Source organism: Sus scrofa, chromosome X (assembly GCF_000003025.6).
Source record: "Sus scrofa isolate TJ Tabasco breed Duroc chromosome X, Sscrofa11.1, whole genome shotgun sequence".
In the NCBI taxonomy this organism is placed as follows: domain Eukaryota; kingdom Metazoa; phylum Chordata; class Mammalia; order Artiodactyla; family Suidae; genus Sus; species Sus scrofa.
In genome coordinates this window covers 32,093,532-32,119,121 of record NC_010461.5, presented here as the reverse complement: position 1 = coordinate 32,119,121, position 25,590 = coordinate 32,093,532, and the positions used below count along the sequence as shown (strand labels likewise).

The following is a 25,590-nucleotide window of genomic DNA, read 5'->3' as shown; positions in this document are numbered from 1 at the left end:
CCATGTCTTCCAAAACCCATAAATTTTCTCCAAATTGCTCCTCTTAGTATTCATGATTATTTTGCTGTCAATTAGTATATGGGCTCTAAGATATTGCTTGACTATTTTTTTTATGAAAATATAAAAACCCCATATTTTCTTACCTTGCCAGTTGATCTGTCTGAATTTGAGGTTGTAAAAATATACTGATTATTTCTAAATTCTGTTCTTCCAATCATATCCATTCCACTTCTCCAAACACTCTTATCTTTAAACCACATTCTTTTTTTTTTTTTTTTTTTTTTTTGTCTTTTTGCTATTTCTTCGGGCCGCTCACGCAGCATATGGAGGTTCCCAGGCTAGGGGTCGAATCGGAGCTGTAGCCCCCAGCCTACGCCAGAGCCACAGCAACGCAGGGTCCGAGCCGAGTCTGCAACCTACACCACAGCTCACGGCAACGCCGGATCCTTAACCCACCGAGCAAGGGCAGGGACCGAACCCGCAACCTCATAGTTCCTAGTCGGATTCGTTAACCACTGCGCCACGACGGGAACTCCTAAACCACATTCTTAATAAGGTTATTTACCATATCCTTTCATTATTATGTGCTTTATTTCTACTCCTAGGTATTGTGATTAGCAATTTCATGATTTCTAAGAACATTTACTATTTTATGTAATTTGAGCATGATAGATACTTTAAAACTATGATAGACATAGCAGAAGGATTTTTTACCATTTATAAGGGAGACTATACAAAAAAATGGAAAGAACAACAAAGAATGCGTATTTCTCAATGCACAGCTCTGATGCCATGTCCTTGATAATGGAGCTCTGGGTAGAATACTTGATTAAAATCCTCAGATAATCTCCAAACCTCATTTTGTTCAATATTTGCAATCACTAGCCCTTTGGTCATTTTCTTCCATAGTGAATAGAAAAGCAGAGCGATTTGGGCTTCATCTCCTTTTTTTCTTTTCTTTACCTATTTTGTTAGAAAACAGCTAATATGAGTGCCTTCTGAATAAATCAGAGCTGTCTCATCCTCAAAGGAGAGTCTCAAACCCAGACAAATTCAGTTACTTGTACTATTTATGGTAAAGGCAGATTAAAAACATTTACAAACCTAAGAATTGTGTTGACTTGCTCATAAAGCTAACAATTATGATTAATTCAGACACCAGAAAATAATTTAATAAAATAATCTGGCTCAGGAAAACTCGATTTTACATGATCAATGTTCTTGAGCCTAGAAATTTGGTGTTTAACCCAGCTCGATTTCAAAATCAGCATCTTGCATGTCCCAAAGACAGATGAGGAAAACACTTAACTCATTTACCTTTTGTTACTCCCTATACCTCAATCCATGCTATCATTTTCCTAGATGCTCATCGATTATTGTTGAAGCTGCAGCAGAAGGAACATTTTAAAGTCTTGGTCTTAAGGAAGAATAGCATCAAAACAGGCTAAAATTATACAAAACAGTGTAGATCAAGAAATGGAATATTTCCTGCTAATTTAGTAGTGGACCAGAGTCAGGGAGTGGAAGCTCCTTATGAGCTATGAAGGGATGCTATTCCTTCTTCCTCGGCAATAGTGGTGAACAGCCCTTTCCAAGGTAAAATAATCTAAATGACACTGAACTGGTTTTACACAGGGCATGAATAAAACAGTCCCAAGAATGACTTCCTACTTGAGACTTTCCACCAGGGAAAGATCTTTATTATAAGCTTCATACTTCTGGGCTGGCATTCAGGGCTGCATCCAAACCAAAGAGCAAATGACCTGGTTCAAGCCCAGTTTTTATGTTTCATAGGAAGGAATATAAAAGCATCAGTGTTTAGATTCATTCCCTCCTCCATGTACCCAGGAGTTTGTCCATATAGGACCCCACAGCCATCTGGAGGGCAGTTAAAATGGAGTATTTGCCCCTTCTTGTATCACTCTGGCCCCAAGCAATTGAAAAGTCTCTAAAACAAGGGGTACTAATCTGTGGTTCAAGGACTGAGTGAACCTGTGAACTTAAATAGGTGAAAATTCCATCTTGATTTCCACTAACTCTTAATAGCAACTTAAACCATACCACAGTACTATTAGCTATACTCTGACTTGATCACCAAACAATTTATATCACATTTCGGTTCTTGCACATTATATTTATACTCATTGCTACTTTCAAAGTATGGTAGTTATCTCTACCATAGATCTACCAGTAGATCTTATTATGTGCTGCGTTAACATTTTATTACACATTTAACATACATACATAAAGCACATATTTTATTACAATTTTAACATTTTGATAATCTATTAAACTATTACTTTCCTCTATACTATGAAATGAACTGTGTCACCTTTAAATCCATATGTTGAAGCCTAAACTCCCAAAATGACTGTGTTTAAAGATAGGGCTTATTGGAAGGTAATTAAGATTAAATGAGGTCATAAGCGTATGGCTCTGATAAGACAGAATTGGAATCCTTATAAAAAGAGACACCAGTGAGCTCACCCTCTCTCGCTCCTTTCTTGTACAAAGAAGAGGTCACGTGAGCACAGACTGAGATGGCTGTCACCTTAATAAGCCAAAAAAGAGGCCTCAGAATAAAACCTAACTTGCTTGCTCTTTAGACTTCCCAGTGTCTAGAACTATAAGGAATAAACTTCAGTTGTTTAAGCCATGGTATTTTGTTATGGCAGTCCAAGTAGATTAAGACACTCTGCAATCCTTGTATCTTCCTTATTTTACGTATTTGTAAAACACTATTCTATGAAGTAGAATAGAATTCAGCAAACTGCCAAGGAGTCTGACAACATTACAACCAGGTATGAAACTCTAATCTAGAGCACGGGATCATGGCAGACTGTTACTCTGAGGATATACATTTGGTTTTAGCTTCAATCTGCTTTCCTTAGAGACTTGCCTACTTCTAACTGTAACTATTTGGTGTAGCAGAAATGAAATATTTTAAAATCATGGCTCTCCAGAACTCAACTTTTTTTTTTATTATTTTTGTTTGTTTGTGTTTAGCAAGAATCAGGACTCTGAAACATATCACTACCAGGGCCTTCTTTCATTTGGTTGGCTATTCTGGGAATCTGGGAACAAGGATGAATGATGAAACCCCTAAGGTCGCAGAGTATCCAGTGTGCTATGCGAAGGAGCTCTAAAAGTAATACATATAAAGCAGGATGATAAACATTTCAACATCTTTCCAACCTGAATTCACACTTTACCATGCTGACTCTCTAGTCCACATTTATAAGCATATACATAGGCAAAAGATTTGTATGATCTGAAGAGAAACCAGAGTATTATAAGCATATACCTTGTATTTCCCCTTGCCTGCCTATCCCCACTCAATGTTTTTGCAATTCCCTCTTCCCATGTTCTTTCTATACTTGCAGGAGAGTTCTCTCCCCTTGCTCTAGATTCCAGCCATCAAGATCTTACTTCTATTCCAGATCCAAATTTGTATATAATAAAACAAAACATGGAATATGCATGGAAAAAATGTTACTAGGACCTCATTTTTATCCTTCAATGTCTTCTCTTCCATGAAGACCTCAATAATATATACATGGTGTTATTCCTTGCCAATCAGCTCACAGGGTATATTCAGACACACACACATACACATATATACACACACATACAATTTTTTGATATAACACACAGTACTGAATGCATTCCACCATATAGAACTGCCTCTCTGTCTTGCACGCGCGCTCTCTCTCTCTCTCTCTCTCTCCCTCCCTCTCTCTCTCTCTCTCTCTTTCTCTCTCTCTCTCTCTCTATATATATATATATATAATTTTTTGGTATACCACATACTACTGAATGCTTTCCACCCTGTACAACTGCCTTCTTCTGTGTATATATATTTTTTTTTCGCTTTCTGCTTGATGGTTGGCAAATTTAAGGCCAGGTCTATGACTTATTTATCCCAATATTTCTTGGAATAAATGTTTGAGGTGTCACTTAGTATTTATTGAATGATAAATAATTCAATATTGATAGAAAAAAAATAGCAAGTCATATCACTGTAGGAAATCACTCACAAAGTGTTCCACTTCTGAGTACTGCTGATCCATCACTCAATTTTAAAGTGTGCCTAAAACCAGTCTCCTGCCCTGATCCTTTCTGAGATTCCTTCAGATTTATAGAATAAAATCCTCTTAACTGCTCCTGCTTATGCTCATAGATCATGTTCACATACAGTAAAATATATGAATTTAAAGTTTTCTTATCCATGTGGTTTCAAATGTGTCTTTTTATATGTATCTGTTGCTTAAGAATATAAAAACATTGTAAATTTTTTAATAGTTGTTTTTTTTTTTTAATGCCACCTGCACTTTTCATTTCACTTGAGAAGAGATAATTTGGTACTTGGAGAGGTATTAACTGAAGTGACTCTGAAGAGGATTTATCAGTTAGTATATGCTAGATCATGCTACAGTAACACCACCACATCTCAGGGGATTAACACAATAGTATATTTCTTGCTCACAGGACAGGTCCATACTATGAGGATAAGATCCTTGGTGAGGGTGACTTCTATTTCTAAATGTGTTTATCTAATACTTTTGGCAGGGAAAGGTGACAAGAAATATTGCCCTCTCTTTTTATCCCTATTTTATCTTATATTGGACTATAGTTGATTTACAAAGTTGTGTTAGTTGCAGGTGTACAGCAAACTGATTCAGTTACATATACATCCATCTATTCTTTTTCAGATTCTTTTGCCATCTAGGTTATTACAGAATATTAAGTAGATTTCTCTGTGCTATACAGTAGGTAGGTCCCTGTTGATCACTTATTCCATATTCAAAAGTGTGACTTTGCAATCCCCAGAAGCACAGTCCATCCCTCCACCATCCCCCTTCCCCTTTGGTAAACAAATGTTTCTTTTCAAAGTCTGCAAGTCTGTCTGTTTTGTAAAAAAGTTCTTATGTATCATTGTTTTAGATTTCATATATGTGATATAAGATATTTATCTTACTCTGTTTCACTTACTTAATGTGATAATCTCTGGGTCCACCCATGTTGCTGCAAATGGCGTTATTTCATTCTTTTTATGGATGAGTAATATTCCACTGTGTGTGTATGCCACATTTTCTTTATCCATTCTTCTTCTGAAGGACATTTGGGATAATTCCAAGTCTGGGCTATTGTAAATAGTGCTGCTATGAACACAGAAATTCATGTATCTTTTTGAATTACAGTTTTCCCTGGATATATATCCAGGGGTGGGATTGCTGGATCATGTGGTCATTCTACTTTTAGTCTTTTAAGGAACCTCCATACTTTTTTCCATGGTGGTTATACCAATTTATATTCTCACCAACAGCATAGGTGGTTGCCTTTTCTCCATACACTCTTCAGCATTTTATGTAGACTTTTTTATGATAACCATTCTGACCTGTGTGAGGCAATATCTCATGGTAGTTTAGATGTGCATTTCTCTAATAATTAGCAAAATGGAGCATCTTTTGATACACCAATTGGCCATCTGTCTGTCTTCAGAGAAATGTCTAATTAGACCTTCCGCTCATTTTGATTGTGGTTTTTTTCTTTTTCTTTTTTTTTGATGTTGAGCTGCATGAGCTGTTTGTATATTTATGGTCACATTGCTTGCAAGTATTTCTTTCCACTCTGTGGGCTGTCTTTTTGTTTTTTTTTTATCGTTTCCTCTGCTGTGCAAAAGCTTTTAAGTTGGATTCAGTCCCATTTATTTTTGTTTTTATTTTCATTACTCAAGGAGGTGGATATGAGATGATATTCTATGATTTATATCAGAGTGTTCTGCCTGTTTTCCTCTAAGAGTTTTATAGTATCCAGCCTGACATTTAGGGTATTAATCCATTTCAAGTTTATTCTTTTACATGGTGTCAGAGAATATGCTACTTCATTCTTTTACATGTGGCTGTCCAGTTTTCCCAGCATCACTTATTGAAGAGACTGTCTTTTCTCCATTGTGCATTCTTGCCTCCTGTGTGATGACTGTAGCTTTATAGTACAGTCTGAAAGGGGGCCTAATGCTTCCAGCTCCATTTTTCTTTCTCAGGATTGCTCTGGCTATTTGGGGTCTTTTGAGTTTCCATATAAATTTTTAAGTTTTTCGTTCTAGTTCTCTGAAAAATGCCATTGGTATTTTGATAGATTGTATTGAATCTGTAGATTATCTTGAGTAGTACAGTCATTTTGACAATATGGATTCTTCTAATTCAAGAACACAGAATATCTTTCTATCTGCTTGTGTCATCTTCTATTTAATTTATCAGTGTCTTACAGTTTATAGAGTACTGGTCTTTTGCCTACTTAGGTAGGTTCATTACTAGGTATTTTATTCTTTTTGATGTGATAGTAAGTGGGATTGTTTCCTTAATTTCACTTTTTTCTCTCTCATCATTAGTATATATAAACTAAGAGTTTTCTGTGTATTAATTGTGTAATCTGTGACTTTGCAACTTTACTTAATTAATTGATGAGCTCTAGGAGTTTTCTGATAGCACCTTTAGGATTCTCTAGATACAGTATCATGTCTGCAAACAGCGAAAGTTTTACTTCTTTTCCAATTTGGATTCCTCTTACTTTATTTTATTTTATTGTCTTTTTAGGCTGCACCTGTGACATATGGAAGTATCCAGGCTAGGGTTGAATCAGAGCTGCAGGTGCAGGCCTATGCCATAGCCACAGCAATGCCAGATCTGAGCCATGTCTGTGAACTACACCACAGGTCACAGCAACACTGGATCCTTAACCCACTAAGCAAGGTCAGGGATTGAACATGCATCCTCATGGATGCTAGTCAGGTTTATTACCATTAAGCCATGACAGTAATGCCTGGATTCCTTTTTTTTCCCCCTGCTCTGATTGCTCTGGCTAGGTCTTCCAAAATTATGTTGAATAAATGCACAAAGAGTGGACACGTTGTTCCTAAACTTAGAGGAAATCTTTCAGCTTTTCACCATTTTGTATGATATTTGCTGTGGGTTTGTTATATATGGCCTATTTTAGGTTAATGTATATTCCCTCCATATACATTTTGTTGGGAGTTTTTATCATAAATGGGTGTTGAATTTTGTCAAAAATTTTTTCTGCATCTATTGAGAAGATCAAATGGTTTTTATTCTTTAATTTGCTGATGCAGTGTGTCACACTGATTGATTTGCACATATTGAAAAATCCTTGCATCTCTGGGATAAATCCCACTTGATCATGGCACATGATATTTTAATATACTGTTGGATTCAGTTTGATAGTATTTTGTTGAGGATTTTTGCGTCTATGTTTATCAGTGATATTGGCCTGCAATTTTCTTTTTTTGCGGTATCTTTGTCTGGTTTTAGTATCAGGATGATAGTGGCCTCACAGAATGAATTTGGGAATGATCTTTCCTCTGTAACTTTTTTTTTAATAATTTCATAAGGATAGGAGTTAACTCTTCTCTAAACAATTGATCAGATTCACCTGTGAAGCTATCTGGTTCCAGACTTTTGTTTGGTCAAAGTTTTTAAAACATGGTTTCAATTTCAATAATTGTGATTGGTCTGTTCATATTTTCTATTTATTCCTGGTTCAGTCTTAGAAGATTGCACCTTTCTTAGAATTTGTCCATTTCTTCTAGGTTGTCCACTTCACTGACACTGTAGTTTATAATTGTCTCTTATGATTCTTTGTATTTCTGTGGTGTCAGTTCTACTTTTTCATTTCTAATTTTATTGATTTGAGCCCTCTCCCCTTTTGTCTTGATGAGTCTGGCTAAAGGTTTATCAATTTTGCTTATCTTTTAAAAGAACCAGCTTTTAGTGTCATTGATATTTTCTATAGTTTTCTTTTTCTTTTTTTGGTCTTTTTGCTATTTCTTGGGCCGCTCTCGTGGCATATGGAGGTTCCCAGGCTAGGGGTCTATAGTTTTCTTTATTTCTGTTTCATTTACCTCTACTCTCATCTTTATGAGTTCTTTTCCTTCTACCGACTTTAGGTTTTATTTGTTCTTCTTTCTCTAAATCTACAGTAGATATAGACACAAAAAAGAAAAAGTAATCTAAACACAACAGTAAAGATAGTCACCAAATCACAAGAGAAGAGAATGAAAGAGGAAGGGAAGAAAAAAGACTTACATTAAAAAAAAAAAACTAACAAAATAGCAAAATAACATACATATTGATAACTACCTTAAATGTAAGTGGATTGAATACTCCAACTAAAAGACACAGACTGGCTGAATGGATACAAAACAAGATATATATGTTCTCTACAAGAGACCCACTTCAGATCTAGGGACACATATAGACTGAAAGTGAAGAGATGGAAAAACTATTCCATGCAAATGGAAATCAAAAGAAAGCTGGAGTTGCAGTACTCATATCAGAAAAAAAAAAGACTTTAAAGTACAGAATGTTACAAAAGAAAAAGAAGGATACTACCTAATGATCAAGGGATCAATCCAAGAAGAAGATATAACATTGTAAATACACACACACACACATACACACACACACACACACACACACCCCTACCTATACAGCACCTTGATATAGAAGGCAAATGCTAATACCCGTAAAAGGAGAAACTGATAGTAACACAGTAGCAATAGGGAGCTTGAACAGCCCAGTTATATAAATGGACAGATCATCCAGATAGAAAAACAATAAGGAAACACAGGTCTTAAATGACACATTAGATCAGATGGACTTAATTGATATTTATAGAACATCTCATTCAAAAGCAGCAGAATACATGTTCTCAAGTGCACATGAAACATTCTCCAGGATAGATCACATGCTGGGCTACAAAGCAAGACTTGGTGCATTTAAGAAAAGTGAAATCATATCAAGCATCTTTTTCAACCATAATGCTATGAGATTAGAAATAAAATACAAATAAAAAAACTATAAAAAATACAAACACATGGAGGCTAAACAATACGCTCTGAAACACTAAGGAATTATTGAAGAAATCCAAGAGGAAATGAAAAAATACCTAGAGACAAATGAAAAGGAAAACTTGAGGGTCCAAGACCCATGGGACAAAGCAAAAGCAATTCCAAGAGGTAGGTTTATTGTAATACAATCTTACCTCTGGAAATAACAAAAACCTCAAATAAACATCCTAACCTTACACCTCACTGGGTCTTAAAGCTACCCCTGGGAAAAATATTAAGCACTTCTTCTCACATGCCATTGGCCTATTAAGTTATGTGTTCATGTATAAGTTCAACATTAGTGGGGATAAAGTGAAATATTACCATGTGCCTAAAGGAGGAAAAGGATATTTGTAAAAAGCCCTTAAAAAAATCCAGGTAGCTTACAGAGATTTTAAAGAACATTTTCTTGTTCTCTTATATTATTACCTTGATGATTAAACCTAGACACGAGACCAGCATTTTACTGAAACATAATTTTTACAATATATGAAACTTAATTATAGAGGTACTGCACCAGACTTCCATTCTGGTCGTGATTTAAAATGCATGTTCTTAAATTTCATTTGTATCTGGAAATCTGCTCAAGGAAAACATCAAGGAGAGCTTTAAGAAAAACAGCATGTGTCACATTACTAAGTACTGCTAAGATTATATTTAAAGATTAAAAGGCCTCATTATGCACATGAAGCCAGACTGGTGAACAATTAGATAACTTTGTGCTATGTGGAGGCAAATTCTTTTTTGTGTCCCCTCACGGTGGAGATTGCTGGTTACCTTTCCCTGGAATCACTGGCCCTTCCCTCTTCACTGGGAAAACCCTGTTTCTTTTGATGTGTATGTGGAGAAGTGTGGTTTTTCAGTCTCCCTTCCAGCTAGGCTTGGTCATTTGATTAAGATTTGATCAATGGGCTACAAGCAGAAGTACTATGTGGTATTTCTGGGAAGCTTCCCTAACAGAGAAAGGGTACACTCATATTCTTTCTTCTCTTTAAACAGTGAATTTGACTGCAGGAGTTCTAGATACCTCAGCTAATCCTTGAGAAAGTAAATAAAGACATGTCTGCTACATAAACTGGAGCCTGAAAATGTTATACAGCAAGCAGTCCAGACCCTAGAAGAAGGAGCCACAGTAGTGCTTCTAATAAATCTGTTCAGCATTGTCAGAGAAGCAGAGGTCTTGGTGAACCTGAGACTATTCTATCACAACTCATTGTATGGATTTGGGTCTCAGTATTGAATCCATGCCAGTGCTAAAATGAGAAATCAAGGAACAGCCCTTTTCCTTGAGAAACTAGGGCTTTTGCATTTGTAAGCCTCACCATTGCCTTTGATTTGGGGAACAGTCATCACAGAGTTGTGCAGGAGTAAACCCTCAATCCTTTAAATGAATGGCTTTGAGTTATTTTTTGAGAGTTAATCTGCCGAAGCCTGACTCCTCTTTGTTTGATCATGTCCTCCCTGACCAAACACTCAAGGTCACTGCATATTCATGTTTCTTTTCCCAAAGGAAGCTTTGAGAGAAGAACTAAGAAAGTACAGTATTATAAATACAAATGGAAAAGACTATATGAGAAATAATAATAATAAATTTCAGATGATGGTAGACATTTCTTAAGCAGTACTTCACTTGGAGTTGGGAATTATTTTGAATGAGTATTTCCAAAGGTTCATTCCTTTCCAAAATTAAATTATAAAAGCTTTCATACTTGTTCACTCTATTTTGTTTTTGATTTGAGAAGCAAATCAAAAGTGTGTCCTTACCTGTAGTTTGAGAGTCTTTGACACCATTAATTCTGGAACTTTGGGTCTAACTAAAACCATTCCCAAATATTATATGGAGAAAAATTATGTTAAAACTTGCGATACAGAATTTCTATAACTGCATTCCTAATTATGAAAGTAGACTCAATTTTGCTGTTCATTACAGAGATCCAACTACCTCACTCACAGATACCTACCATATTTCTTTGAGATCTAACTCTAGTTTAATATGTGCTACTATAAATGATTTGCAGTTAATGCAAAGAAATTTTTTGAAAGCCACTCAGGCAAAATCTGTGAGCACAAAAGAGCTTCTTAATCAAGAAGCAAAGGATGGGAAAAAACATACAGAACTGTTTGCTGAAGTTTTTTTCAGCAATACCAGCATTTCAAATTATAAAGAAATTAACATAAAATGCTGAAAATATGCTATTCTTATAAAATTTACAACACTGCCTTATAGCTGAATGTATTAATTCATATTTTATTGTTCACTAAAGCAAAATGTGGAAGGAAGATTCTGAATGCCTTACTTAAGCATGAAATTATCATTCAACAAAACAAATGCAGGCAGAAGAAAAAAGTTTTCCCCTCATCAATTTCTCTCACAGGAAAACCAATAAAAAAAAAAAATCAAACATCTTATAATCAATGCAATCCTTACAATCTTCTAAAACAAGTGGCTCAAGTACAATTCACTTTTGGAAAATTAACTATATTCATTTTAATCTTAGTAAGATCTGCACAATCACTTAAGCAGTTCTGACGACTCTAACACTGGAATTCCTATGGTATCAACACTGATAAATCCTTGCCTCTTGGAATATTTTTTGCATCTAAAAGGATGACACTGATGCTTTCAGGCATTGCACAAAGACAATGGCATAAAGTCAATGAACAACAAAGCAGTAATGCTCAACATGTGCATACATCTCTTTAATAGAAACCTGCATTATCTTCTTTCGGCCTGACTTTCTTCAACCTTTATAACATTGCTTTATTCCACTTTAAAGAGTGATTCTACAGTTTAAAACAAATGAGACATAAAAGGCGATCTAACTTTTAAAAATTCATCTTCTCTATTCTGAAGTCAAAGTTCCTTTCAAACTAAATACCGACTTCATGACTTGGGTCAAAAAAGCTTAAATGTAGTCAATCTTCATTAGCCACCAATTGGTATTTGCAAATTCACCTCCTCACTAAAATTGATTGGTAACCCCAAAATCAATACTCATGGTGCTTTCATGACTGTTCACAGGCAGGTACAGAGTGGCGGAAAGTTTCAATAGCTGGGTACACAAGTTTCCATCTGAGGTCAAATTAGGTGGCACTGGGCCTTTCAGTTTTCCAGTGTAGATGAGCAGAAGATGGAGATTGTAGGAAGCCATACAGAAGCACAGAAGTGCAAGGCAATCTAGCTCTGAGATGAGGCGAACAGGGTTTAAAACCCTTCCCTGGCACCTGTTAGTGGAACTGCCTCAGGCAAGTCATTTAACAGTTCTAAACTTCATTTTCTCTGTGTACAGTGAAGAAAGAATCTACCAGGATGGGTTGCTATTAGGATTTACAATCATAAGCTATGTGATCATATGTATTTCACCTCAGAGTAAAGCGTTAATATTCACTAATTGAGTATTTGCAGCAATTTTATAGAACAAAACTACCATGAATAATGAGAATTCACTCTATTTAATAAAGTGCATATGTATTCAATGTTCATGCACATAAAATAGTAATATATAAAGAAAGTAACAGTATGAATAATATAAATTTGTACATAAGTTAAATATTTCAAATAAATGAAAACTATAGTGTAATTACACAAGTTTACCTGAAAGCTCATTTCTCTGAATTTTTCCTCAAATAATTATTAGCATAAAATACATAAATATATATAGACATTACCCATCATTCACGCAGTCAACAGACTGTCCAGTTTCAGTTAATTGGGATGGCAAAGAGATAAACGTTGAGGATTCCACCAAAATCACACTAAAATAAATGAAAAAAAGGATCATTTTGAATCTTACTGTTAATGACATTAAGCATTCTTTTTAATTTCCCATCACTCATAGTATATAATTAGAATCAGAATAAATTACTGCTCAAACGGTCCACGTGTTCTCATTATGCAACTCAAAAGATATGTTACAAATAAAAGATGCAGAATAGAAACAGGTAAAAATGATACTTTCATATGGAGAGTCAACACTGAATTCTCATAATAAGGAAATCTGGAGTAAAAATGACCACTCAAATTACAGTCCCGAAAGAAAGACGAAACTACACATTATTCTTAATACACTGTCAGAGCTATACACATAATAATTTCTAATCCTATTTCCAGAAAAGAGAAATGTTTCTTTGAGGAGTGGACGTGAGATGTAAGGACATAGTTAAATCAGTGCATTAATCATTATGCCGTCATTTGGAATCACACAGAAATTCAGTCCTTCCTATATAATAACGTTCATTCATCCAAGAAACAGTTACAGAGAGGCCATTATGTGGTATGTGTGAGAATAAGTACTAGAACATGAATATATTATCCTCTCTGCGTCAGGATGCCCACTATGTAGTTGGAGAGCACTGTGGAAATGCTACTCTAGCGGCAGGTCAAAGATGTCATGAAGCCTCAGGTCAGGAATGCCTAATTCCTCCTGCAGAGTTAAAGAGACTCTGTACATTATTGTTAAAAACAGATTTATTCAAACTTGATTTGTTAAAGGAAATTTTTCTTATTATGCAGCAGTTATTAATAGCTCACAATACTAGCTTTACAATGAAAGTTAGATCAGTAATCAAATTAGCCAAATTTTTAGTCTTAAAACACACATGCACAAATACTTATACACAAACTGAAAACGCAACAGATTTATATATCCTAATGTTTGAGTGTTGACATCATTTTTTGTCCTTTTGTTTTAATTTGATATTCATGTCACTGTCAAGTAAGGGTTGTAAGGATTTTATAAATATCAAATACTAAAATGTTTTAAACAGATAAAATTAACTGTAATAAAATATAAACTACAACAATGCAAGCTATGTATCAAACTAGCAGATTTGTTTACAGTATTGTAAAGTTACAGTTAAGCAAATGTGGGAAGAATTACTCCAGAGAGTAATTTACATTTAAATCCATGCACTAAAATCTCATTTAAATTTCATAAACTTATGAAGCAGAAAACATTTATAATATTTCTATAACTCCATGGTGAATCATTGAACAATTTATTTTGGTGATAATTTGTTCTGGCTAAAAAACAATCACAGGGATAATACAATTTGACACAAAATAAAAAGACTAACCAATATAATAAATATTAGATTTTTCATATACTGTGCATGTACCATTTTGAGATAAAATAGCATTCTTTATGCTTCTGTATGAAAAATCCTTGCTTAATTACAATGAACATGCATTCCTTAAAATAGATATATTAACTGCAAAATTAAACTACAAAATGCCATTAAAATGGAAAAATATCCTATTTGATTACTGAACTTTCTAAATGAGAGGTTCTCAAACTTCAATGGGCATTGTCATTTTGTACCCTTGTTTAAAATGTAGATTCCCAAGCTTCTATCTCTCTTCTGTTCTAACTTACTAAGTCCGGCATAGGTTCCATCAAAACAAACTCCCAGAGTTCCCACTGCGGCTCAGCAGTAATGAACCTGACTAGGATCCATGAGGATGTGGGTTCGATCCCTGGCCTCGCTCAATGGGTTAAGGATCCAGCATTGCCCTGAGCTGTGGTGTGGGTTGCAGACATGGTTCAGATCTGACGTTGCTGTGGCTGTGGTGTACGCCAGCATCTGTAGCTCCCATTCGACCCGTAGCCTAACTAGCAGTCTCTACGGATTAAACTCTGAGCTACCCTGACTTAGACCACCACTGCTTTGACAATAATGCACGAATTATTATTTTGGACATGTTGTTAAATGCAGATCCTGACTGAAGTGGATTGAAGTAGGCCTCAGATTTTGTTTTCCTAATAAGCTCACATATAATGTTAATTTTGCTGTCTCAAGGATGACACTTTGAGAAGCACAAGCCTAATTTAAAATAAAAACATATTTTAGGGCGGAGCAAGATGGCGGAGGAGTAAAAGGTCGCGTTCACCTTCTCCCACAAACACATCAAAAAAACACATCTACATGTAAACCGATTCACACAGAACATCGACGGAATGCTGGCAGAAGAACTTAAACCTCCAAAAAGGGCAAGGAACTCTTGACATAACTGGGTAGAACGAAAGAAAAAAAGAAGAAGAATCAGGATGGGACTTGCATTCCTGAGACGGAGCTGTGAAGGAGAAAAGGAACCCACCTCCTGGGAAGCCACTGAACTGACGAAAGATCAGCAGGGTCAAAGGGATCCTAAGGTCGCTGAGAAAAGAGCAGCAGCTGGACTAAGAACAGCAACGCAGAGTGAGAGCCACACAGATCATCTGAACCATAGGCCCGGAACCACAGCCTGAGACAATCAGGTGGGGGCTGGGCGCTGTGACTCAGGCTCAGGAGGTCCATCGCAGGGAGAGGACAGGGGTTGGTGGTGTGGAGCCAGCCTAAAGGGCTAAGGAAAAGTGCGCCACGGGCGGGGAAATGGCATGCCACCGGCTGAGGAGGGGAACGCCACAGCAGAGGGAACCCGGGAGAAGGTCTGGACCCGCAGGAGAGGCAAGGCGCCACTGTTGGGGAGGGCGAGAGGAGGAGGGGCGGATGCCGCAGGAAACTCCCTGCACCGGAGCACGTGCCTGTGGGTTCACGGAGGGCAGGGCGGCTCTGGCGCAGGCTACTGGCAGCAAGAAGCCTCTTGCTCATTTAGGGGAGACTGGGCAATTCGTGTGCAGGCTACCAGTGGCCAGGCACCTCTTGTGTGGGCTAAGGGCATCAGGGGGCTACATGCAACCTGGTGCCTCTTGCACGATCTACAGGTGGCAGGGACAGACCATGGCAGTCATCTCAGAGGCCAGAAGGAGGCATGGATTGCCATCACAGGGGAGCCTCTGAGTGGGCTCCACCCGCAACCCCAGTCACCTCAGGGGTTGGCAAAAAAGAAAAAAGAGGGGACTGCAATCAAGCACCATACGCTGTTGCTCTCACTCCCCTGAGAACACACCTGCCCTACAGCTGCCACTGCCAAACGCTCTGGGCAGCACCCAGACACCTGATCACTGTCCATTCCCAAGACCATACAACTAGGAGCAGCTGGTGCAGCACCTCCTACATGGGCTAAGTGGGACAGGGTGCTTCTTGTGTGCTCTGCAGGTGGTGGGGGCAAACCACCGCAGTTAACACTGACTCCAGAAGTGGGCATGGCCCACCACCACTGGGGATACATGAACAAAAATCACTTGAGGCCTCAACCACCTCAGAGGGCACCACAAAGAAGGACATTGTGACAGAACACCACCTGTTGTTTCTCTCACTCTCATGGGAGCACACCCGCCCTGCTGCTGCCACAGACAAACACTCTGGGCAGTGCCCAGACACTGATCACTGTCCCATCCAAGTAACCTATATAGAGAGAACATACCTTAACATAATCAAAGCCATTTATGACAAACCCATAGCACATATAATTCTCAATGGAGAAAAGGTGACAGCCTTTCCACGAAAATCTGGAACAAGACAAGGATGCCCACTTTCATCACTGTTATTCAACACAGTACTGGAAGTCCTAGCCACAGCAATCAGACAGACAAAAGAAATAAAAGGCATTCAAATAGGAAGAGAAGAAGTGAAACCGTCACTGTATGTAGATGACATGATACCATATATAGAAAACCCTAGGAATTCAACCCAAAAACTACTTGAACTGATCAACAAATTCAGCAAAGTAGCAGGATATAAGATTAACATTCGGAAATCAGTCGCATTTCTGTACACTAACAATGAAATATTAGAAAAGGAATACAAAAATTCAATACCTTTTAAAATTGCACCCCAAAAAATCAAATACCTGGGAATACATCTGACCAAGGAGGTAAAGGACTTATATGCCAAGAAGTATAAAATATTAATCAAGGAAATTAAGGAAGATGTAAAGAAATGGAAAGATAGTCCATGCTCCCGGGTTGGAAAAATCAATATTGGCTATACTACCCAAAGCTATACTAACCCAAAGCAATCTACAGATTCAATGCAATCCCTACCAAATTACCCACGACATTTCTCACAGAACTAGAACAAACAATCCAAACACTTATATGGAACCACAAAAGAACTAGAATTGCCAAAGCAATTCTGAAGAACAAAAATCTAGCAGGAGGCATAACTCTCCCAGACTTCAGGCAGTATTACAAAGTCACAGTCATCACACAGACCAATGGAACAGAATAGAGAACCCAGAAATAAACCCAGACACCTATGGTCAATTCATCTTTGACAAAGGAGGCAAGAACATAAAATGGCAAAAAGACAGTCTTTTCAGCAAGCATTGCTGGGAAACCTGTCAGCTGCATGCAAATCAATGAACCTAGGACACACCCTCACACCACACACGAAACTAAACTCAAAATGGCTTAAAGACCTAAATATAAGACAAGACACCATCAAACTCCTAGAAGAGAACATAGGCAAAACATTCTCTGGCATCAACCTTACGAATATTTTCTCAGATCAGTCTCTCAAAGCAGAGAAATAAGAGCAAAAATAAACCAATGGGACCTCATCAAACTGACAAGCTTTTGCACAGCAAAGGAAACCAAAAAGAAAACAAAAAGACAACTTACAGAATGGGAGAAAATAGTTTCAAATGATGCAACGGACAAGGGCTTAATCTCTAGAATATACGAGCAACTTATACAACTCAACAGCGAAAAAGCCAACAACCAAGGAAAAATGGGCAAAGGACCTGAATAGACATTTCTCCAAGGAAGATATATAGACGGCCAACAAGCACATGAAGATATGCTCAACATCCCTGATTATTAGAGAAATGCACATCAAAACTACCATGAGATACCACCTCACCCCAGTCAGAATGGCCATCATTCATAAGTCCACAAATAACAAATGCTGGAGGGGGTGTGAGGAAAAGGGAACCCTCCTGCACTGTTGGTGGGAATGTCAACTGGTACAGCCACTATGGAGAACAGTTTGGAGATACCTTAGAAAACTATACATAGAACTTCCATATGACCCTGCAATCCCACTCTTGGGCATATATCCAGACAAAACTTTCGTTAAAAAAGACACATGCACCCACATGTTCATTGAAGCACTATTCACAATAGCCAAGACATGGAAACAACCCAAATGTCCATTGACAGATGATAGGATTAGGAAGATGTGATATACATACACGATGGAATACTACTCAGCCATAAAAAAGAACAAAATAATGCCATTTGCAGCAACATGGATGGAACTAGAGACTCTCCTACTGAGTGAAGTAAGTCAGACAAACACAAATACCATATGATATCACTTATCTCTGGTATCTAATATAAGGCACAAATGAACCTTTCCACAGAAAAGAAAATCATGAACTTGGAGAACAGACTTGGGGTTGCCAAGGGGGAGGGGGAGGGGGAGGGAGTGGGATGGATGGGGTGCTTGGTGATAATAGATGTAGACTCTTGCTTTTGGAATGGATTAGCCATGAGATCCTGCTGTGCAGCACTGGAATCTATGTTTGGTCACTCATGAATGAGCTTGATAATGTGAGAAAAAAGAATGTATACATGTATGTGTAACTGGTTCACTATGCTGTACATTAGAAAATTGACGGAACAGTCTAAACCAGGTATAATGGAAAAAAATAAAAATCATAAAAATAAAAATTTCACCTCAAGAAAAAGTGGATTTTTTTCAAAAATAAAATAAAAACATATTTTAAATAATAAAACCAGGCACCAGGAAAATGAAGTCTGGGAATGATTTAGAACCACAACATATTCGCTCTTGTAGAAAAGCAACAAAAGCACTGGAAAAACTTGTCCAAACCAACTTTTTCAGAATTCTAGTTAACTAAAGAAAGGCTTACAACAATCTAGTAGTGTTTATTCAAGAAAGCTGCTAAACTTTGGTAAGAATAGTAGAGTTTTTGACCTTGTAACTTTTATGTTGTAATGCCCCTTCTCCCCTCCAGCCTTGAAAACTAGCAGTCTTGCAACCAAGGTACTTGGAAAAAATGCTCAGGCTTGCAGCCAAGTGAGGAAACAGACTGGAATTGGAGCTCTTCAAAGAAGCCCCATTCTTGATCTTTGTTATTGTTCAACCTGTGTCACAGTTTCCTAGAAGAACTCAATTTGCAAAGTGTTGTCTTTAATCAAACCAACTCAAAAGAAAACACCTAACCCCAAGATGTTTGCTAGAAATAATCAGTAGCAATTGTGCCTGAGGCCAATACAGCAACTAAATCAAATAAGATCAAATAAGAGTGTGAGAAACAAAAAGGAAGATCCAGGGATAAGATGACCATAGGTGGAGTTGCAATAGCTTAGTAGATTCCTAAAATATGTCAAAGACTTTCAACCCCACTTATGGGAGACAAATATGTCTCATCAAATAAAGAATATCAGTAAGAAAAATTATACCAAAGAACTAATTACAAATTCTGGACTCACAAAGTACAATACTTGAAATAAAAAAGCACCTCAGGGACTCAACTGCAGATGTGAGGCGGTCAAAGGACCAGCACACTTGAAGAGAGAATTAATCATTTCACTTAACCTAAGTAATAGAAAGGAAAAAATGAAGAAAAATTAACTGAACCTCAGAGAATTGTGGGACATCATCAAAGAGACAAACATAAGCTTAATCAGAATCCTCAAAAGGCAAGAGCAAAAGAAAGCCAGATGGAATGTTTCCTGATGGCCTAGCAGTTAAAGATCGAACATCATCACTGTATAAAAGCAGTGATGATGCTGTGGTGTGGGTTCCATCCCTGGGCAGGAACCGCTGCATGCCATGGGGGCAGTTAAAAAAAAGAAGAAGAAAAAGAAACAGACAAGAAGAAATAAATGATGAAAATGTTCCAAATTTGATGAAAAATATTAATTTACACATCTAAGAAGTACAGAATATTCTATGCAGGACAAACCCAAGGTGATCCATAACTAGATAATAAGAGCCAGTGGTTGAAAAGTCAATGCACAGTAAGAAGCAGGAAAAAATAGACTCAACACCTATGCTGCTCCTCAATAAGATTAAGAACTGTATTTCTATCTAGGAGTTCCCGTCGTGGTGCAGTGGTTAACGAATCCGACCAGGAACAATGAGGTTGCGCGTTCGGTCCCTGGCCTCGCTCAGTGGGTTAACGATCCAGCGTTGCCGTGAGCTGTGGTGTAGGTTGCAGGCGCAGCTTGGATCCCGTGTTGCTGTGGCTCTGGCGTAGGCTGGTGGCTACAGCTCCGATTCGACCCCTAGCCTGGGAACCTCCATATGCCGTGGGAGCAGCCCAAAGAAATAGCAAAAAGACAAAAAAAAAAAAAAAAAAGACAAAAAAAACTGTATTTCTATCTAAACCCTAAAGAATAGAATGCAATGGGATAATGTATACAGTGTACTGAAAGAAGACTGTTAATAAAGAATACTATATACAGCAAAACTATCCTTCAAAAATTAAGGAGAAATTAAGATATTACCAAATAAACAAAAACTGAAAAAATTCGATGCTAACAGATCTGTCCTATAAGAAATACTAGCAGATTTCCTCAGGCTAAAATAAAATGACTCTAGAAGTTCACTCTAAACCACATAATGAAGTAAAAAGCATAGGCAAAGTTAACGATGTAGGAAAATATATAAAACAAATAAGCTATAAATGTATTTTATTTCCAACCCTTTTTGCTTTCCTTTCTGATTTAAAAGAAACATGAGACAATAAATACAGAACTGTTCTATGGGCTTATAATGTATAAAAATATAATGAGTATAACAGCAATAGCACCAACAAGGGGCAAGGAAAAGGGGATATACTGCAGCAAAATTTCTGAATTAAAATTGGAAATTAAATTGAAATTAACTGAAATTAAATTGGTAGCAATCTGAGCTAGATTGTTTTAAATTGGGATGCTAATTACAATCTTCACGATAACTACTAAGAAAAAAAACATAGTAAAAGAAACAAAAAATTTAAAAGGCACTTGAAAAATAAGTATTTGAAACAAAAATCAAGCGGCAATGAAGAAAGAGATGCACAAAGACATAGGACTTACAGAAAACAAGTATAAAAATGACAGACATAAAGCCTATTTTATCACATATTACATAAATTATAAAGGGATTAACACGCTAATCAACAGGCAGAGATTGACAAAATGGTTAAAAATAAACTAAAAAAACAACAAACATTGGTTCAAAGACACAAAGAGATTAGGAACAAAAGAATAAGTAAAAACATACCATGCAAACAATAACAAAAAGAGGACTAAGTTCCTGTCGTGGCACAGTGGTTAACGAATCTGACTAGGAACCATGAGGTTGTGGGTTCGATCCCTGGCCTTGCTCAGTGGGTTAAGGATCTGGCATTGCCGTGAGCTGTGGTGTAGGCTGCAGATGCGGCTCAGATCTGGAGCTGCTGTGCCTATGGCGTAGGCCAGCGGCTACAGCTCCGATTTGACCCCTAGCCTGTGAACCCCCATATGCCCTGGGAGCGGCCCAAGAAATGGTAAAAAGACAAAAAAAAATAAAAAATAAAGAGGACTGGGGTGGCTATACTAATAACAGACAAAATAGAATTTAAAGCAAACATTGTTCTAGAGAAATTGCATGATAGCTCCAAGGATCACTTCCCAGAGAACTGAGTAAAAATATAAAAATTAACCACTTAAACTCTCTGGAAATAATCCTAAGGGTATATACCAAAAACAAACAAAAAACAGTAAAACAAACAAAAAAAACCTATTCAATAATATTTACTAAATTCAGTAAGGAAAATATGTAGTCTATCGCATGTGAAGCAAGACCATTCTCTTCCTCCTCCTTCCCCACCTAGTTAAGATAGAAACTTCTAGACTAGTATAGCTAAGAATACAGAGTTTATTATTTCCCCAGCTTCCAGCTGGAGATCTTTCTGACAGATTTAGAACTTCGAATTTTCTCATTCTGCCCCCCAGTACTTGTTGCTGAGGCTGTTCTAGGCAAATGCAGCTGAGAGGAACCAAGGGACTTCCTTACTCTGCCCAGCACCCAATCGCGAACCACAAGCTCTATGGGTATGAAATTGGCATTTCCCTAAGTTATAAAATGGTGGTTCTAAGCTGGGAGAAGCAAGCCAGGAGAACGCCTGAAGCTACTACTGCCCATCCCACTTCGTACTCAGCTCCTAAGTGTGGGGGTGTTACTTCAAGAAAAGTGTACCACTGTCCCCACTTCCACCAAGAGAGCCATGGCTCAGAGATTCTGCCTACGGGGACAAGCTGACCTTAAAACATATAGCTCTTAATCTCTTCAGAGAGGAACTTATTCATTTTCAGTAACATGTGAACATCACGTCAAAGGGTGCTCTTAAAAGTGGTACAGTTATGGTGAAGGCAATTGGGAGGAGTCCTGTTAGTCTGCTGGATAAAACTGGGGAAAGAGACAAGTGAGAGGAGCCCTCCTGGGGACAAAATAAATCTCAAACACTGGATGAAGGTACTATTATTTCAAAGGAGCAGGATATGACTGAACTGGTCTAACTAGCAATTTATGCCTTCCATAGAATTAGAAATAGGGAAATGTAGTAGCTAGATGTGGACAGAGAAAAAGATAGCCAAAGAAAGCCCTGCCAAAACCACTGTTAGCCCGGAGTGACTGTGGGCATACCCAAGGCTGCATTCCCTAGAAGCAGTATCAGTAGCTTCACACTATGTGTGTGTGTGCGTGCGTGTGTGCATATATGCAGTTATTTTGGGGGGCAAGGTCAGAGGAAGCAGCTATCACTAAAATAAGGCAGCTAGTCAGTAAAAAAATTAAACAACCAAGTAACATTAATAATGCTTTGGAAGACAGGGCTAGACTTCAATATATTTTCAAAAATGTCTAGTTTCCAACATAAAACTTTTGAAACAAGCAAAGGAATAATAAAAGGAGCATGCAAGAAAACTGCCTGTTAGAGTGATCAGCTGTCATATTTAGCAGAACACTAATTCAAAATAGCCGTTGTAAATTTTTTTTAAAAAACCAAGGAAGCTGTGATTAAAGAAGGCAGGCATGATGATAATGTAACATCAAATAGAGATTACTAAAAAAGATTAAAATTAATAAAAGAACCAAATGGGAATTCTGGATTGGAGAACTACAATAACAGACATAAAAAAAATCACTAGAGAGGTCCAAGAGATTTCAATTGGGGCAGGACAAAAAAGAATTAACAAACTTCAAGATTGATAGAGATTGTGCAGTCTGAAGAACAGAGAGAAAAATGCAAAAGAAAAATAAACAGTCACATACATACATGGCACACAATTAAATGCACCAACATACATATAATGGAATTAACAGAAAGAGAGGAGAAAGATAAAAGAAAAACTGAGAAAATTATATGGGTGAACACAGCTGGAAGTATCACATTCTCTGACTTCAAACATTAACAAAGCTATAGTAATTAGGACAGTACGTTATTTGCATAAAAACATACACACAGATCAATGAAACAGAATAGAGAGGGCAGAAGTAAATTCACACATATATGGTCAATTAATTTACAACAAAGCAGCCATAACATACAATGGGATAAGTACAGTTAATTCACTAAGTGGTGCTGGGAAAAATGGTCGGCCACATGCAAAAGGATGAAACTAGACCAGATGATCCAGCATTTCCATTTCTTAGTATTTATCTGGAAAACAACAAAAACACTAACTCTAAAAGATATATGCATCCCCATATTCACTGCAGCATTATTTACAATTGCCGAGATATGGGAACAACTTAAATGTCCATCAAGAGATAAATGGATAAAGAATATGTGTTGTGTATGTATGTGTGTGTATATGTATATATCTACATACACAACATATACACTCACACACACACATACACATACACACATGGAATACTACTTGGCCATAAAAAGAATGAAATTTTGCCACTTGTAGCAATAAGGATGAACTTGGAGGGCATTATGATACTGAAATAAGTCAGACAGAAGAAGACAAATAACCATATGATCTTTCTCATATGTAGAATCTTACAAAAAATAAATAAATAAAACAGGCTCATAGATACAGAGAACAGGTTGGTGGATGCCAGAGTTGGGGGACAGGGTGGATGGGAGAAGTGGGTGACGTGGGACAAAAGGTAAAAGGAAGAAAATAAAAAGGGAAAAAATTAAACATTTATCTTACATTTCTTATACGAACTGTACCACTGGATAACCAAAGAGACTAGAGGATGTTTATAAAAATATTGCAACTAATACATTTCATCAATGATAGATGGAGAATATCACCATTTTGTAACTATCAGTGAATAATGGATATATTCATTGGGCATCAATAGCTACTAACATCCCCAAAAGACCTGAAGATGTTATATGCTTCCTGAAGAAATATGTTGCTTCCTGATGAAAGAATATGTCATTTCCTTTAATCTTGCTAAAGCAACTGAACCTGAGTATAATCATGCCTCCAGGTATCCAGCTGTCTATTTGCAAAGCCTACAGCTTAAGAAAGAACATGCAAACCTACACCATAAAAATAAAATCAGCAAAATCCAGACTCTAGGAAACTGCAGCTCAATCAGCTCATGTTCTTCAACTGATGATTGTAAGGAAAGGAAAGGAGGAGGAACCTATAAATCATTTAAAAGCCACATGAGGAGTTCCCACTGTGGCATGGGGGTTAAGGATCACTGTATCTGCAGTGTTACCAGTTTGACTTCCCGGCTCCATGCAGGGGGTTAATGATCTGATATTGCCACAGCTGTGGGAGAGGTCGCAGCTTTGGCTCAGATTCAATCCCTGGTCCAGGAACCTCAATATGTTGCGGGTATGGAAAAAAAGCACATAACTTTTTCTTTTTTAATGGGCAAAAGTAAATTCCAGTGCCTAGAGATTCACACTTTTATGCGCTGCTGTGTTGATTACGATGAAAGTCCAGATAGCAGTTTATTTGGAGAAATCTCTAGAGATCTTTTGGCCATTTTTCAACTGGGTGGTTGGGTTTTTTTTTTTGTTTTTTTGTTTTTTTGGCTTTTTTTTTTTTTTTTTTTTTTTTTGCTGTTGAGTTGTTTGTATATTTCAGAGATTAAGCCCTAATCAGTTGCATCATTTGAAACTATTTTCTCCCATTCTGTAAGTTGTCTTTTGGGGTTTTATTTTATCGTTTTCTTTGCTGTGCAAAAGCCTCTCAGTTTGATAAGTCCCATTGATTTATTTTTGCTCTTATTTCTGTTGCCTTGGGAGACTGACCTAAGAAAACATTTGTACGGCCGATGTCAGAGAATGTTTTGCCTATGATCTCTTCTAGGAGTTTGATGGTGTCTCTTCTTACATTTACGTCTTTAAGCCATTTTGAGTTTATTTCTGTGCATTGTGTGAGGGTGTTCCAGTTTCACTGATATACATGTGGCTGTCCAGTTTTCCCATCGCCATTTGCTGAAAAGACTGTCTTTTCCCTATTTTATAGTCTTGCTTCCTTTGTCGAAGATTAATTAACCATAGGTGTCTGGGTTTATTTCTGGGTTCTCTATTCTGTTCCATTGGTCTGTATGTCTGTTTAGCACCAGTACTGTACTGTCTTGATGACTGTACTTTGTAATATTACCTGAAGTCTGGGAGAGTTATGCCTCCTGCTTGGGTTTTGTTCCCCAAGATTGCTTTGGCAATTCTGGGTCTTTTATGGTTCCATATAGATTTGTGGATTGTTTGTTCTAGTTCTGTGGAAAACGTCCTGGGTAATTTGATAGGGATTGCATTGAATCTGCAGACTGCTTTGGGTAGTATGGCCATTTTTATGATATTAATTCTTCCATCCCAGGAG

At 37.3% G+C, this 25,590-nt stretch overlaps 1 protein-coding gene across 1 annotated transcript in view; it reads right to left on the bottom strand.

Annotated features, from left to right (window-relative positions):
• Window positions 1-25,590, bottom strand: part of CFAP47 (cilia and flagella associated protein 47) — a 452,401-nt gene that overhangs the window by 212,422 nt on the left and 214,389 nt on the right. Inside the window, 1 exon segment of the mRNA XM_021080094.1 lies at window positions 12,575-12,661. Coding sequence (XP_020935753.1) covers window positions 12,575-12,661 — 87 coding nt within the window.